At 48.0% G+C, this 15,907-nt stretch overlaps 1 protein-coding gene across 14 annotated transcripts in view; it reads left to right on the top strand.

Moving 5' to 3' along the window:
• The window catches only part of ITPR1 (inositol 1,4,5-trisphosphate receptor type 1), a 163,091-nt gene that overhangs the window by 83,767 nt on the left and 63,417 nt on the right, over window positions 1-15,907 (top strand). For 11 of the 14 annotated variants that reach the window (XM_032699514.1, XM_032699524.1, XM_032699518.1 and 8 more), the window contains 6 exons: window positions 7-135; window positions 3,377-3,497; window positions 4,401-4,585; window positions 4,811-4,959; window positions 5,891-6,002; window positions 9,592-9,618. In XM_032699514.1, coding sequence (XP_032555405.1) covers window positions 7-135; window positions 3,377-3,497; window positions 4,401-4,585; window positions 4,811-4,959; window positions 5,891-6,002; window positions 9,592-9,618 — 723 coding nt within the window. The remainder of the gene's footprint in view (window positions 1-6; window positions 136-3,376; window positions 3,498-4,400; window positions 4,586-4,810; window positions 4,960-5,890; window positions 6,003-9,591; window positions 9,619-15,907) is intronic. The other 3 variants (XM_032699519.1, XM_032699525.1, XM_032699523.1) reach the window with 1 other exon arrangement.

The raw sequence follows: 15,907 nt of genomic DNA, 5'->3' as shown, positions 1-15,907 counted from the left end.
CTGCAGGCCTGTAACAACACCAGCGACAGGAAACACGCGGACTCCATCCTGGAGAAGTACGTGACGGAGATCGTGATGAGCATTGTCACCACCTTCTTCAGCTCCCCCTTCTCTGACCAGAGCACAACCCTGCAGGTAGGAAAATGCAGAGGCAGAAAAGGGAAAACATGCTGCCAAGGCAGTTCTGTTCATTCCACTGGGGTGCTGTTTACCAGGTCAAAAGAAACACGTGTTGTGATGGGGGAACAAATATTTGACTGTTCCTTGTGACCTTTTGCTGGAGAAATGGAAAGATTTGTAGATCAGAGTACAGGTTCTTCTAGAGAAGTTGAAGTGTTGCTTTACTTCATCAGTGGATTCAGCTCTGTGCTACCAACACCACACAGGCCATTTGGAGAGAGTTTGTGTGTCACAGAATCACAGAATGGTTTGGGTTGGAAGGGACCTTCAGGATCATCCAGGTCCAAGCCCGTGCCATGGGCAGGGACACCTTCCACTAGACCAGGTTGCCCCAAGCTTTGGTGGCAAACTTTCCAGGCTTTGGAAAATGTCTGGAGGAGCGTTGCATTACGGAGCATGCCAAGATGATTGATTAAAGAAAGACTATTTCTATAAAATCTGCTAATTTCCCTTAAGAACATTCAAAAAGAATCCAGAAGCTCTAGTTGTCTCACTAAGCTGAGTAGTTTTTTCCCTTGTTCAAAAGTTGGGGAAATGTGAAGGAGGAGCTTGGAACTCTTGTGCAGTGGCAGAAGGCAGAGATTTCCACACCATAACAGCAGTGTCAGGACGTGGCCTTAATATTTGTGTTTGCACAAAGATAATATCGTTCTTTTATTCATAAATAACTTGCTGGGAGGAGTGTGGGTGGAGTGGGCAGGTGCCTGGCAGCTCTGGCACAAATTTGAGAGGGGTAGTTGTTGAAACTTGGTGCAACCTGGTCGTGCCAAAGGCAGATGTTTGCAGTGCAAACTCCAGGTTTTATGGAATCCCAGAATGGTTTGGATTGGGAGAGACCTTAAAGCCCATCCAGTCCCACCCCCTGCCATGGGCAGGGACACCTCCCACTAGCCCAGGTTGCTCCAAGCCCTGTCCAACCTGGCCTTGGACACTTCCAGGGATGGGGCAGCCACAGCTTCTCTGTGCCAGTGTTGTGTCACCCTGGGAACTCTTCTCCAAGTGTTGGGGCTGAGCAGCTTCCTTAGGGTTGTGTCTCCCCTCACCCAAGCCTGAGCAGTACAGCAGCTGATGTGTGATTTCAGCTGCTGTTGTGTATCACCCTCATTTGTTGGAACTTCATCAAAGAAATGAGAAATCGAGATCATTAACCTTGTCCTTGGGGCTCTGCTCTTCTCTCTTCCCTCTTTACCATATACCTGGGCTGTCCTGCTCTGAGTTGTCTTCTCTGAGCATACAGCATTTGAATACTCTTTTTGCCATCTTATTTTAGCCATCTGTTAATGTTCTATCAGCAGTTTTTCCTTAGCTTCTCAATCTCCCCCTCTGTCTAGCAGGATGAAGTCACTCAGCTCACCTCTTTTCCCATCTCAGTTGATAGATGTCTCTTGTCCTAGATTCATCTTTCTTCTACATCTCAAAGTTAAAAGTTGTTTCTCTCCCTTTTTTCGCCTGTCTCTTGCCCACCCCCAGGGATTCTAACACCTGAGGTGGACAGTTGGACCACCTGGCTGGAGTCCATCCCTGCTCCAGGTGGGATTTTCCCTCCCACCTGAGATACTGCAGCCCCTCTGCCCGATCTGTGCCGTGTCCCCAGAGGTGAGGGATGTGACCCCTCTGCTTTGGGCCAGTCCCTCCCTGTCCTTTCTGCTGCTCCTTGTCATCCTGTTCTTTCCTGTGCGAGCCTCCTCTTGTCTCCTGCTCCTTCATGTCACGGCTTGACTGAAATTGTACCTCCCTTGAGCCAGGGCCAGCCTTGCTTGTTGAAGGAACACCTTGTACATCTGTCATGCTGTTCAAAGCATATAAAATTAGGAGAACAGAAATGTCTTCTCAGGGAACAGCTGCCCAAAACTCCTCTTTAACAAGCCCTGTTTCACCTGTTTGCCTCTTGAGGCTGCTGCTGCCCAAGGCTTTCCTTCCCAAGTGGAGCTGGAGACACGAGGAACGTGGAGTAAATTTCCTGTTTGATTTATTGACTTAGTTTAGGCAAATGAAACATCTTGGAGGCTTTTTAAGACCAAAAAGTCTTTAAGCCTGAACTGAAAGCAGTATGTGGGTGGTTTAAATCTAAACATGCAGGTATTTTCAGGGCCCTTGGTGAATGCTGCTGTCTGCCATGGTTTTGGTGTTTGAATAAATTCCAGAAAGGATAATAGGTCTTTGCCCCTTAGCAGTTTTTGGGGTTTGAATTTTTGTTCTCCTTTTGTACCTTTCATAATGGTGTTTGATTAATTGATCTAATGGATTTAATTATCTAATAGATTTGTCTTTTTCCTCTAACTCCACTTCTTTCTTACTAACAGGCATTACTGTTGGCCAGAATAAAAGAGGTATTTTTTCACTGGTTCCTAAGTCTTGTGGTCTTTGCACTGTGGTGTAGTTCCCTTAGCTGATAGAAGCATTCCATAGCTAGTAGGCACGGGGACATGGTGTATTCCCTTCAGCTTGCAATATTTAAAATACTCTTTCCTCTACAGGTAAAATAAATTGTTCTGTTAGGTAATCACTGTACAGAACCAAACAGGGAATTTTGGTCACTGTTTTTGGGCTGGTGCAAAGATGAAAGAACATGGGCATGTGTGTGTTGGAGCACCTCAGCTGTGTGTGGTGGGAAATCACCTGGTGAAATTCAGGGCTGAGAACCACTCCTTGATTTTGGCTGGTCTGTAGCATTTGCCACTAACTACTACCTGTCTTCCAAATAACACACACAGAGCTGGTTCCTTAGTAAATTAGATACCAGGTAATAATGCTTGAAATGATGAGTTTTCAGCTCTAAAGCTGTGCTGTCGTGGAGCCAAGTCCCATTTCCCTGTGGACTCTTGAGTCAGCTGCTGGTCAGTGCTAAAACAAGGATCTCTGTGTGCCAGGGTTGCTGATAGCCCTGATTAAACAGATGAAGGTGGCTGCTTATTTCCTTTGCTTAGTCAAGCCTCAATTACCGAGGCTTTATGCTGTAGAAGCTCCTGTTTCATGTTTCCCTTCCAGCACTGGTTCCCACCCTTCCCACCCAGTTGTGATCGTGTGGTAGGTTCTCTCACTACAACCTGGAGCTGCCCAGCAAGTGGCTGCAGACCAGTTGGGAGTGCCTGGTGTGCAGAGAGTGCCAGCTGGAGCTGGGAACTGGGGTTCCCTCGAGGTGGTGCTGCCCCATCTCAGCAGGGTGGGGTTGACTCTCTCTGCCCTTGTGTTCCAGACTCGCCAGCCCGTGTTCGTGCAGCTGCTGCAGGGGGTGTTCAGGGTGTACCACTGCAACTGGCTGATGCCCAGCCAGAAGGCCTCTGTGGAGAGCTGCATTCGGGTCCTCTCAGATGTAGGTAAGAAGTGGACATGAGCAGAACTAACTGCTCAGGCGTGGTCATCCAGAACTTGCTGCTTCCATGTCGTCCTTCCATGAGGAAAGTGCAGTTTCCTTCCCCCAGGTGTCACCTATGGATAAGTCGTGGCCCAGGTGTACAGGGCCAGGGGTTATGTTGATAAATGGTTGTGGTTGAGCAATAGGTGGTGTGACTGTCACATGAAGTGCTCTCTCTGTTCAGCCTCCAAGCTCTGCAGCAGGGAGATAATTTTGTGCCACTCCTCCCTGTGATTTGCTCCACTTTTAGTATCAAGAGGAGTAAGTTGCACTGGATACGAGGCCAGGTTCTGTTGGATGGGTGTACACGTGTGCCAGCACGAGCTGTTGGGAGTGTGTGTGTAGGGACAGATTCCTCCTCCCACACTTGAGAGACAGTAAACAGCTCTGAGGTGTGAAAGCCTTTAACCACAGTCCTGCACAGGTCTGACCCACTGCACAGGGACCGAGCGCTGCCTTGGTTAAAGTGCACTCAGAAAATCATGGATCCATTGAGGTTTGGAAAAGACCTCTGTGATCACCAAGTCCAACTGTCAACCAGCACCACCACCACCATGTTCACCCTAAACCATGTCCTCAAGTGCCACACCCACGTGTTTTTTGAACCCTTCCAGGAGTGGTGACTCTGTCACCTCCCTGGACAGCCTGTTCCGATGCTTGACAACCTTTTCCATGAAAAACTTCTTCCTGATATCTGATCTAAACCTGCCTCTAGTACAGCTTGAGGCCATTTCCGTTCTCCCTGTCTAGGAGAGATTGTAGAAGGAAGGAGTTTGTAGAAGGAATTGCAGGTAGAGGTTTGTCTTGTTCTTGTGTTGGTTGATGGGCTCAAGGTCTCAGTTCTCACTGACTTCGCTTGTTGCAGCCAAAAGCCGAGCAATTGCAATTCCTGTGGACTTGGACAGCCAGGTGAACAATCTGTTCCTGAAGTCCCATAACATTGTGCAGAAGACTGCCATGAACTGGAGGATGACTGCCAGGAACGCTGCCCGCAGGGACTCGGTGCTCGCTGCCTCCAGGGACTACCGCAACATCATCGAGAGGCTGCAGGTGCTGACACACCCCTTCCCCTGGGAGAACACTGCCTCTCCTTCAGGATAACCATTAAACAATAAAACTGAAAGTCTCATCTGACCAAACCCTGAGGCCTTTCATTTATTCAGGCAGGATGGGACTCATTGTCCTGTCCCTCTTCTCGTAAGATTCTTGTCCTTCCCTAATTTGTGAGATTAATTTGCCTGTAACTGTGTGTGTGTGATGTTTGTTGTATTCCAGGACATCGTGTCAGCCCTGGAGGATCGCCTGCGTCCCCTCGTGCAGGCAGAGCTCTCAGTGCTGGTAGATGTGCTCCACAGGCCTGAGCTGCTCTTCCCAGAGAACACGGATGCCAGGAGGAAATGTGAAAGTGGAGGTTTCATTTGCAAGTAAGTTGTCTTGGGACTCTGGCTTGTTGGGAGGATTTTTGTTGTATTTTGCTTTTCCCCAATTTTCCTGTACCCTATGGAACAGGGCCCTCATGTCCAGCTTGGTAAACACTTGATATGCTTAGAAATACTTGTAAAACACAGTATTTTGTGATGTGGTAAATGCAGTTTGTCCTTGGAGGGGGAAGAAGTTGCCTGTGGGAATAGGGGAAGACTGTTTGATGTGCTGTCACAGCTAATGCTTAAAAATGCTTGTTTGCTGCAGGATATAAATGCCATGAGCAGTGGTATAAGTGGGTTCAGTTTTGAGCTGATCCCAGTTATTTGATACGTGCCTTCACCCCAGTAATGTTTGTGAGGTGCTTGGGGAGTACATCAGGATCTGTTGTTACCATGTGCATCACCCACAGTTAGAGGGAAGGAAAGGGAAGGGTTACAGGGTTATTCAGAGGGCAATTTGAGCAGATCCAGCCTCTCTGATCACCTCCTGGCGGGGTGGGTTATGCACAGAGTTTATGGAAACTAAGTACTGAGTAAGTCCCAAGTGCTGGGTGGGATGGATTTTGGGTTGCACTGTCCAAGACACTCAATATGTATCTTATCTAAGCTGTTATAAGTGATGCAGTTTTCTTACTGTTAAATGGTTGTTCTAGAGGACCATCAAGTCCTGAATCCCACTGATTCCTTGCTGCCTGTAGTCACAGGGTGGTTTTTGCTCTCCTCCTGCCCAAGGACTGCAGGTTCCTTCACAGCTTCCCTGGTAGCTGGTCAGGTGGAGAGAATGCTCCCAAAGTGGTTGTGTAATGGTATGATAAAAAAACTTGTTTGCAGCATAAACCAGTTAAAAACCAGTTAAGATAACCATGCATATCTTACCCCACTTTTAGAATATTAGCACTAACCTGAGCTGTGGTTGATTGCTTTTTTTCAGGTTAATTAAGCACACAAAACAGCTGCTGGAGGAGAATGAGGAGAAACTGTGTATTAAGGTATTACAGACGCTCAGGGAAATGATGACCAAAGATAGAGGCTATGGAGAAAAGGTAATGTGTTTATGGTCCATCCCTCTGTGTTAAACACTGTCTTTGTTTAGTAAAGGAAAATAAAATTCCTGCTCTTTCAGCTGTTTTGTGAGTGTAAGCACTTCTGGGCTGGAGCAGAACAAAACATTTTTAGTCAACGAATACCTTTCAAATCATATTTGAAGTTAAGCTTGTTTCTGTTGCTTTTCTACGTGAGCCTGGCAAGTTTAGGTCTAATTCCTGCAGTTGCTGGCAATCCAAAAAATCAATTCTGTTACCTTTCTATGAAGGATGTAACCTCTTTATCTATTTTCTGGGTCTAGGTGGCTCTTCACCAGGTCCTGTAGCCTTACAACAAGAGAGGGTATTTTGTAGTTCATTTTAATTTGTAAACAGCTGAGTAATCTTGTTGTGAATTATAGATGGAAACTATCTGTACACCCACCCATTTTTTTTCTTTCCCTTTCCTGCATACAACTCCTTTGGTTGAGAAAGAACATTCTTCTGTTTGCACAGACCTGTTCTTTATTTACATCAGAAAAGTGTGTATGCACCCATATGTTTGTGTATCTAGACATTGCTACAGTCAGCTGAGACTAGGATTTGGAGATTATCTCGTGGAATTCTAATCAACTGAGGTTCTTCCCATGCCACAGAGTAGGTACAGGGGAATACACCCTCCAGTGAAGGTGCTGGGAGCAGTTGGGAGTGGGGGAAACAGCAATGTGGGAGGACACTCACTGCACCCAGAGCAGGTGCTGTTCATGTCCAGTTCTGCTGTGCAGTTGGGGTTGGAGTCGTTGCCTAGTGCTTGATTTACAGCAAAAAAAAAAGGGTGAAAACTTCAGAGATCAGAGTTTCACAACAGCAGTAACTGTTTGTGGCAGCGTGAGGGAGGGAGATGCTGTGCAGGCAGAGGAACCTGCAGCGTCCTGGCCAGCTGGGATGTCCCACGTGAGCCAGCCCAGCTGGCAGGGAGGAGGAGGCAGGAGCAGAACACGGTGCTGTGGTGCCAGAGCAGGGGGAGGCAGAGCCCAGGGCCCGGGAGGGAGCCTGGCACATGCGGGTGTGCACGTGCACGTGTGTGGGCTGGTACCCAGCACACCCAGGGAGCACGTGGCAGTGCCAAGGGAGCGGGAGACTCCCAGGAAAATGCCCCAAGGGCTGGGATGGCCGGGGCTGTGCTCCCTGCCCTGTCAGGAACGCTCTGCCCACGTGCTGCCCCTCTGCTGCCAGAGCCCAGCCCAGATCCTGCTCAGCTCTGCTCCTGCCTGGAGATTTTTTCATTTTGCAGTAGCAGTGTTGTGGAATAAATTGAGTGACTTGCAGGAATGCCCTGATCAACTGCAGCAAAGCAGCATATCCATGTAGGATGAGGAGGGGAGCAGGGTCAGTAAGGAAGGGCAGCAACTGCAGGTGTCAGCTTTGAGCACTTTGTCCTTCTCTGCTGAAGGGGCAGAATCGTGTGCTGGGGCATCACAGCATGAGGTGGAGCCCTGTGGGGACATTCTGTCCTCTCCTCGAGGTCCCTTTACTGAGACATCTGAGCTGGAAGGGGCTGCCTGGCTGTCAGTGCTCCTGGGCAGGGGAGCTGGGCTCGGGGATGCTCTGAGGAGAGCAGAGTGCTGATGGTGCCCTTTGCCCAAGGCTGGGGGGGTAAGAGATTAAGTGTAACCATAGACTATGTTTTACACTTTATTAGCACATCAGTGCACGTTCTCCTCTTAAAAACAGCCAGGAGGCACTGTCCAAGGTCACCCTAAGCAATAAAAACAGTGGGTGATGTATAGCATATATACACTATACACCAGTGAAACCCAAATGAGAGCTCTGACGGTTTTGTCCTTTTAAATGCAATCTGCCACTCACATTTTCCTAAATGGAAACTAATTTTCAGGAGTCCTTAGACTTTATTCACCCAGCTGGGGGGAAGCAGAGTTTCTAGAAGCTGCAGTTAACATGCACCATTCAGACCATGGAGAACCCCACAAAATGCTAAAAATCTTCGAATGGTGGCAAATGCATTAATTCCTGAAGCAGTAGCTCAGTTACATAAGGGATCAGAATGTGCTGCCTGTGAAGTGGATTTCCGAGTCTGAAAAAGCAGCTGATTGCTCACAGATAGACTGGGAGTAGTAGTAGAACAGCTTTTGCTGTCTGGCTGTGAGCAGTGAAATCGGATTTATTCTCCCTTGTGACTCACTGAACTGAATTTAGCCACCACCTAAAAGGCAATACCTTTTGTTTTTAAAATCATCCTGGAGTGTAGCAAAAAAAAAAAAGGAAGGAAAAAGCCCTTATGCACCCACTTTGAATTCTGGAGTCCCTCCATGGAGGTGGATTCCGTACATAAAGGTGACAAAACTTACCCTTGTGACCAGCATATTAATCTCACAAACAGTATAGTTTGTAGGTCAAGAATCATGGAATGGTCTGGGTTGGAAGGGACCTTAAAGCCCATCCAGTCCACTCCCTTCCATGGGCAGGGACACCTTCCACCAGCCCAGGTTGCTCCAAGCCCCGTCCAACCTGGCCTTGGACACTTCCAGGGATGGGGCAGCCACAGCTTTCTCTGGGCAACCTGTGCCAGGGCCTCACCACACTCTGAGTAAAGAATTTCTTCCCAACATCTCCTCGACCCCTTCCCTCTGAGTTTGAGGCCAGCCCCCGTGTCCTGTTGCTGTGTACCAGAGCTGACAGCGGTCACTCTCTGTTCGGCAGCAGAGCGCTGTGCAAGTCTTGGCATGGCCTGTGATTCTGCTGCAGTCCCATGTGGTGCTCTCTGGAACACCCTGAATTACATAAGGACAGTGCTCCTCCTGCCCTGCCTAATCTCCCAGCCCAGATAAGCAGGGCCTCGCCCTGCTGGCCCCTGCACGTGTCCCTGGCGTGGAGGGAGCGCGCTGGGAACGCGCCGCGTGCTCCGGTGCCGAGGGCCCTGCTCCCACAGCTGGGGCTCCTCTGCAGCATGCAAAACCCGTGGGGAGAGCACAGATGTACAGGAGCCTGTGGGAAGGCTTAAAAATTTTACATATTCCTGAAGACTCCTCTCTTGGCACACGCTCAGGATGGCTCAGTGACGGGGAGCAGACTGTGCAGTATTTAATAGGCACAAAACTGCACTACACTGACAGTGTAGGCTAGACCCAAGTTTTTTACTTTGCTGAAACATGTCATTCATGCACGTCTCTCCGGGTGCCTACCAGCTGACTTGCCTCAGCTCTGCAGGGCTACATTTTAAAGCTCCATTTTTTCCTGCCTGAAGTGGAGATGCAGCCCCTGCCCTCCTGCTGCTCTCACAGCTCTGCTCGCGATGCCTCCCGTGCCCAGGGGTGAAGTCCTTGGCTCCCTGTCAGCCAGCCCGTGTGGTTTGGCCCAGGAACAAAGCCAGGGCACATCCTGCCTCCCAAGCTCCCTGGCACAGCATTCCCAGCAGTGTCTGTTCCCTAACCCGGCGCTGGCAGATGTTCCTCGTGCCCACTGTGTAATATAGTGTTGGCTTGCAGCATTTAAGTGTTAAATGATTGATAAGAGCCTAACATGAAATTTATGTGTAACTTCTCTTACTAATCCTTGCTTTCAATTCTTCCCCTTCTTTCTTTCCCGGCAGATTACCATTGAATTGGATAATGCTGAGGTTTTAATTTTATTTCTTTTCTCCGGTGTTGTTTCTATGGTGTTTGTTTTACCAGTAGCCCTGTGATCTGTCCTGTCTGCAGCCCTGAGCGTTCTGGTTTGTGTGCCTGTGTCAGTGGATTAGTGGAGTTTTCAGTCTGCCGTGTGTCTACACTGGGAATAGTTACCATAACTAATTCCATATGGTACTAATGGTACTAATTCCATTCATTAGTTGGAATATTAGTCCAAATGCAGTTAGAATATGGTATTTGGTTAGAATATGGTTAGAATAGAATTTGGTAGCCTTCAGTCAGCTGGTACCATGGTAGGTCCCATGAAGTTTAGGATCACATCTGGAAGATGAGCACCATTGAAACATCAGCATTTAGCACTTGGTCCCCATTCCCTTGTCCTTTGTGATGTTTCTTTTCTTTTGGAAAACCAAGTACTGAGGCTCAGTGGTGTCCATGCAGAAGCTGGAAGAGCCTGGGTGCAGGTGGGCTTGGGGAGGGCCAGGTCCTTGTGCAGACACCGTGGTGGTGGTTTTACCCAAAAGGTGACGGTCATGCAGTTCCCCAAAGCCTTTCACTGCCCTTCCTGTTCCTCCTCAGTCGGGTTTGGTGTGTGAAGCCACGTCAGACAGTTGGAGGGTTGTAAAAACCATGTGCTGTGACCCCGTGGAATTAGTGACTTCTGGAGCTATTTCTGTGTGAAAAGCTTCCTGCCATCCAACCCGGGCCCTCAGCTGCCACTGCCACGGTGTTTGTGCTGCGTGGAGCTGCTCTAAGGGCAGAAAAGCCCTGCTGGAGGGAAAACTTTAACTGAAATTCAACTTTAACCGAAATTCAACTTTCTAAGGACTCTGGAAAGCCGTGTGTCTGGTTGGGGCACGGGCTCGGGGTGGAGGGAGGGAGCTGAGCTGTCTCTGCTGCTGCAACTTCCTCATCAGCTCAAAAAAACCCTCGTGTGGGCGTGGAATTTGCATAAATGTATAATACTGAGAAAGTGATTGACTGGCACCTTATTTTACTGAAATACCACGGAAAAAAGAAATATTTCCCTCTCTCTGCTTTGTTTCCTGCATTCTTTCCTAAGCCAGCCTTTTACTTGGAACAAAGCTTAACCGCTTAAAACGTTTAAAATGTTACTGCTCTTTATTCAGTGGAGTAGGTAATGAAATAGGCCATAAATTGCTTTCTGTAGGACTTAATTTTGATGTTAACCACCTGAATTCACTGGGTAAACTTCTGCAAATGATATAATATTGGGGACCTTGCGTGTTGAAATGGGTTTGAAATCCAAATTATTTGTGACAAGACTAGACAAAAAAAGTGGCCACGTGGCCCAGGGTTGGGCTGGAGGGTCTTTTCTGTTCAGGGGGGCTTTTAGGAGAGGGGAGGAGCAGAATTCCTCACAAGAACAAACTGGAGTTGTGGCTTTTTTGGTTTGTTTTTGACTGAATCTCTGGTTGGGATGCACAGGCCCTGCTGTGCCCTCGCTGTCATCCCTCTCTGGGCTGGAGCAGAAGCTCCAGTGAGGGTCTGAGGACACGAGTTTCCCATCACTTGTTTCAGAGTCTGATTTTGGCCTGAAAGACAAAATTTCCTGTTGCACCAGTTCCTTCCCTGCCCTGCCATCACCTCTCACCTGTGACGAGGCATCTCAGGTGTGTCTCCAATCTTCTTCCCTCTGGTTTGGAAAAGTGAACCTGCGGCACATAAATGTTTCCATCAGGCCAGACCCCTTGGATGAAGTGCTGCTCCAGCTTCCCAAAATAACATGTCTCTATATAATTCTAGCTTGGAGAAACTTCAGAGAGAAACTTGAATTGTTTAATTGCAAATTAAGTCATAATATGAAACTTTTCCCTTTGGTTTCTGGCTGTAATGGGCTGTTTGCCTGCAATAAATCAGCCAGAGCGTGCAGAGCAATTTAGGATTTGGTCTGGAGGCTGCAAAGGAGGAGTTTTATTGCTTCTTGATGGAGCAAGTGCATGGAGGGAGCAGGTGTGTGTGTAACCATCAGCACCGAGCACTGACTGTTCAGGGAAAGAGTTTCAGTTGGAGTTTGAACCCACTGGCAATTCTCAGAAATCCTGGGGTTTTGTGTTTTTATTTTTTTCCCCTTGTCAACCCTGGAAATTATATAAACATTTGGGGCAAAGGATACAAACATCTCCATTATTAGTGAAATTATTAACTTCCTTTTGTGTCAAACTATGCACAACTTAATGGTTTTGATCAGTTGAAATTCTCCTTATTCCCTTGGGGAAAAACTATTGAAGTAACTGTTTATGACATGATTTCATGGTACTTATGTGGTTGCTTATGTAGGTTATTTGTCTTGGTTGTGTACTGCAAGGTCATTCCAGTGGGCAGTGGGTCCAAATAATAAAGGATATTAGAAATTCCAGGAGATAGTAGTGAAAGTCATGATAGAAAATATCATGACCAGCCCCCCTTAACATTTCTGTGAGTGAAGAAGGGAGTGCCCTTTGAAGTGGGTGAATAATGCTGGAATTCACCCTGATGGGAGGAAATCCCCTGCAGGAAGGATGGTAAATGCTGTGACCTGAGCTGAGCTTTGAGGTGCTGGAAGAGTGGAGTGCAAGGGAAGAGGAGGGGTAGTACAGTTCCATGTGCTATATCTGAGGATCATGAACTGGTCCAGCAGAAACACAAAAAGAGCATCTTTAAGCTCCTGTATGTGTGCTTTGGCTTTGAACTCTGCACTATCCACTGCTGTGGCAGGATTTACGTAAAAGGTTTTCTTCTGGGGTCAGAAATTAGGATTCACCAAGAATGAGAGTCATCCTGCAGTATTTTCAAACATTCAGGTTCCTGTAAACTCGTCAAGGTGTGCAGACCTTTGGGATAGGGGCTGTGTAAGGCTGGTATTAAAATAAAGAGGAGAAAAGGTATCCTAAGAGATGGATGAGGAGCATGATTTGTTTTGAGAGAGAACAAAACCGTGGGAAACTGGAAACCGTGTTGGTTCTGTCCTGATCTTGGTGGGTTGTCTGCTCAGAGCTTGGCTTTTGGGGTGCACTGGGGCTCTTCTTTGCCTCTCCTGGAGCATCAAGTGGGCATCAGGAGCTGAAGAGCTCAGTAAGCTGGGCTTGACATTGGCTCTGTGCAGGTGTCAGGTAATAAAGTAGAAACCCTCTGGGCAGGGCAGTGTGTTGTCCTTAAAAGCCCTTGGGCTGAGCCTGTGTTGATGGACTCCTCAGTGGGCTGGAACTGCTGTGATCCTGTTCCTGGTGGAGCTGTTGCCTGTGCTGGTGTCACAGGGAAGAGGTTCAGGGCTGAGTTAAATTTTTCCCCGAGTGCCCTCGAGTGTGAATCTTCTCACACCGGGAATAACTAAACCCTGCTTGCGATTAGACACGACAACTTAATTTACTTCTAATTCAACCCTCAGCCTGATGAAAGGTCCAGGTGTGATGCAAATGCAGATTTCCTGGTGTTTCCCACCGGGGCTGCCCCAGTGAGCTCCACCATGGGCTCCCTGGGCTCCAGGGCAGCTCCGCAGCAGCTCTCCCTCCCTGCTGAGGCATTTGGGATCTGTTCCCACCCGTCCTCCTCGGCCTGGGGACACCGTGGCCCAGTTTCCACCTGCAGTGCGAGCCTTGGGTACTAAACCAGCCGGTTCCTGGAGCAGCCCCTGCTCTCTGGGAGCTGCCCCGCCGAGCTCGGCGCTGACCTGCAGGTGGCACGCGCAGGATGCCGAATGTGCCGCCACATGGCCTACTTTGCCTCTTTCTTTTTTTTTTTCTCCCTTCTCCTTTCTCCCCTCCCAGCCACATTGCAGTGAGCTGTTCCGCTGGGCACCTGCCAACATTCAGGCAGCAGTTACATAAGAAGAGGGTTTTTTTCCTGGAATTTGGGCCCGCTGCTGATGTGTGACCTTCAGCGGCGATTGCCAATAAAGGCGCTGGGGATGTTTACGGGCACCGCGGCCCTGGAGCGCTGCCCGGGCCGGTAGCGGCCGAGCCCGGGGGCTGCTCCTGCTCCCCGGCACTGATCCCACCCCACTGCAGCTCTGTTTCATCTTTCAGGGTGAAAAAGGGGTGCTCTGCTGCTTCCCCCCACCCCTCAGGGATGGGGCAGGGGCCAGCGACCGCCAGAATGGCCAAATCCAGCAAAACTCTATAAGCACACGGAGCTTCCCCTGTAATTAGTTATTTTTTTTTAGGATTATGTTGGGGATTTACCTGTTTTTATTCAGTTATGACACTTTTGATGCAGCTTTATCCAGCAATATACACCTGCAGTCCCACTCAATAGAGTTTAGGTTTGTGTTTTTTTCACCTTTTCACTTTGGTCTTGAGGTTTCAAGTAGGTGAAAAGGGAACTGAAAATGCTGGTTCAAAGGGGTTGCCTGAATTAACCTTCACAGTGCTCTTTATCAGTGATAAAATAGAACTCCAGTGGCTGAATAAGGTGCAAAATGGGTGCTATTTTATGCATTTTTGATTGGAATTGGGAAATGCATTAACCTCTTCAGAGCTGGAGAGCTGCACTTAGGAATTATTTTCCTTGTCGAGAGCTCACTCCAGTCATTTCTCTTGTGTATTTTGCACTTAGACAGTGCTTCACTTGTTATGTCTCGAGCAGAGGAAATGCAGGCTCTCATAAATTTTTGTGGGCTGCCTTATATTTTTTTTCCCCTTGAGAAATCCTGCAGTCTTTGGACCGTTTTTATTGCACGAACTGGAATTGGTGAGCTCTTTGGAAAAGGAGACTGGAACATTGCTTGTAGTTATTTGTCATGAAAAAACCCAATAATAGTTATGCCATCTTACTGGCTAATTAAAACTGCTGCTGTAAAATGTGTTGTGAAGGTTTAGTGACTGTAGAAGTCCTGCAAGACTGAGGATTTAGAGAGGAGGAAGTGGTTGCACTCACACTGAAGGGCAGAGGCTGAGGTCTCTGGCTCCTGGAATGCCCCAGCCCAAGTAAAACGTGCTTTCTCCGCTGAAAACTGTGGAAAATGAGGGAAGGCATTCCTGTAGGCACATCCCAGTGACCTTTGAGTGCAGGCACTGACAGCCCTTATGCCAAATTTCCCACCTCATTGTCTGGCAGTGCACAAAGTCTCTGCAAGTTCCCTGAGATAAGTGGGGAAGATGTTCAGACACATCCCCAGTCTGGGTGTGCCAGGACTGGGAGCAGGTGGGTGCTGGAGGGAGCTGGGGGGCTGCTTCTGCCCTCCAGAAATCCCACATGCCTTCTGAGAGACCTGTGCCAGGACAAGGTACTGCTCCACATCTGCTGCTGCTTAATTTGTGTAGCGTTGGCTCAGGTCTGTGCAGGGGGAGATGTAACATAGCAAGTTTGTCAAAGCAGTTCAGTGCTCCTGGTTCCCAGTTATTCCCCTCTGCCCTGAAACTTCTCCGTAGCAAGTCAAATGCTTGTTTGACAAACACCTACAGATCATCTGCAGGGGCTAGAAATTTCCTATCCAAATTTTTCCTCAGTTCCACAAGGTAACAGTGTTGGCCTGACAAAGGAGACTTGGCAAGGAAGCTACACAGAGATTTGTGGTATTTTTGAAGGGTTATGGAGGACAGCAGCATAATTTGTGCTCTGCTCTGTTGTCATCAGATACTTTTGCTGTGTGTCTTTCAAGGAAGAAATGTACTGACTGTGCTTCAAAGAGAAAAGGGGAGAAATTCAGAAAAGAGAGGAAAAAGTGGAAAAGGACTTGCAGGACTCATTCTGAACAGCCATTCCCACTGGAGATAGCAATGCAGGAACCAAGGCAGAGGTTTCAGAATAACTTACATCTGAGATCTCCACTCTGGTTCCTTGCATCTGGATGTACAAGCTGGCTTTCTAAAGCTTAGGGTGATATTTGGCTGACTCTATGGTTGTCATTTTCATTTCCTCCTCTCTGCCAAGTCTCTTCCTCCAACACCCCAATAATGACAAGCCATACACATGGAGTTGGGTCACTTCTTGAATTCACAGATTTTGAGACCAGAAGGAAACTGTCAGTGATTGAACCTGACTTCCTGCACAGCTCAGGGCATCTCCCTCCTCACCACTGCTTCATCACAGAGCCAAATCAGTTGAGTTTGACTAAGCTTTCTCAAAGTGCTCAGGGTTAAATGCATTTCAAGCCTTTTGCTTGGTGGTCTGGCTATCTACTACACAGCTGAGTTTAAAAAAAAAATAGAGAGAAAAGCAATCCCGAGGCTTCAAACCTGAATGAAAATCTTCCTGCTTTTCCTCAAACCATTTCCACTCTTTATCCACAGTGGTAGTTGTTTCAATTTTCTGTGCAAGACAGATTAGATAACTTTA

The sequence above is a fragment of the Chiroxiphia lanceolata genome, chromosome 11, assembly GCF_009829145.1.
Source record: "Chiroxiphia lanceolata isolate bChiLan1 chromosome 11, bChiLan1.pri, whole genome shotgun sequence".
Lineage (NCBI taxonomy): Eukaryota > Metazoa > Chordata > Aves > Passeriformes > Pipridae > Chiroxiphia > Chiroxiphia lanceolata.
This window is presented reverse-complemented; position numbering and strand designations above follow the sequence as displayed.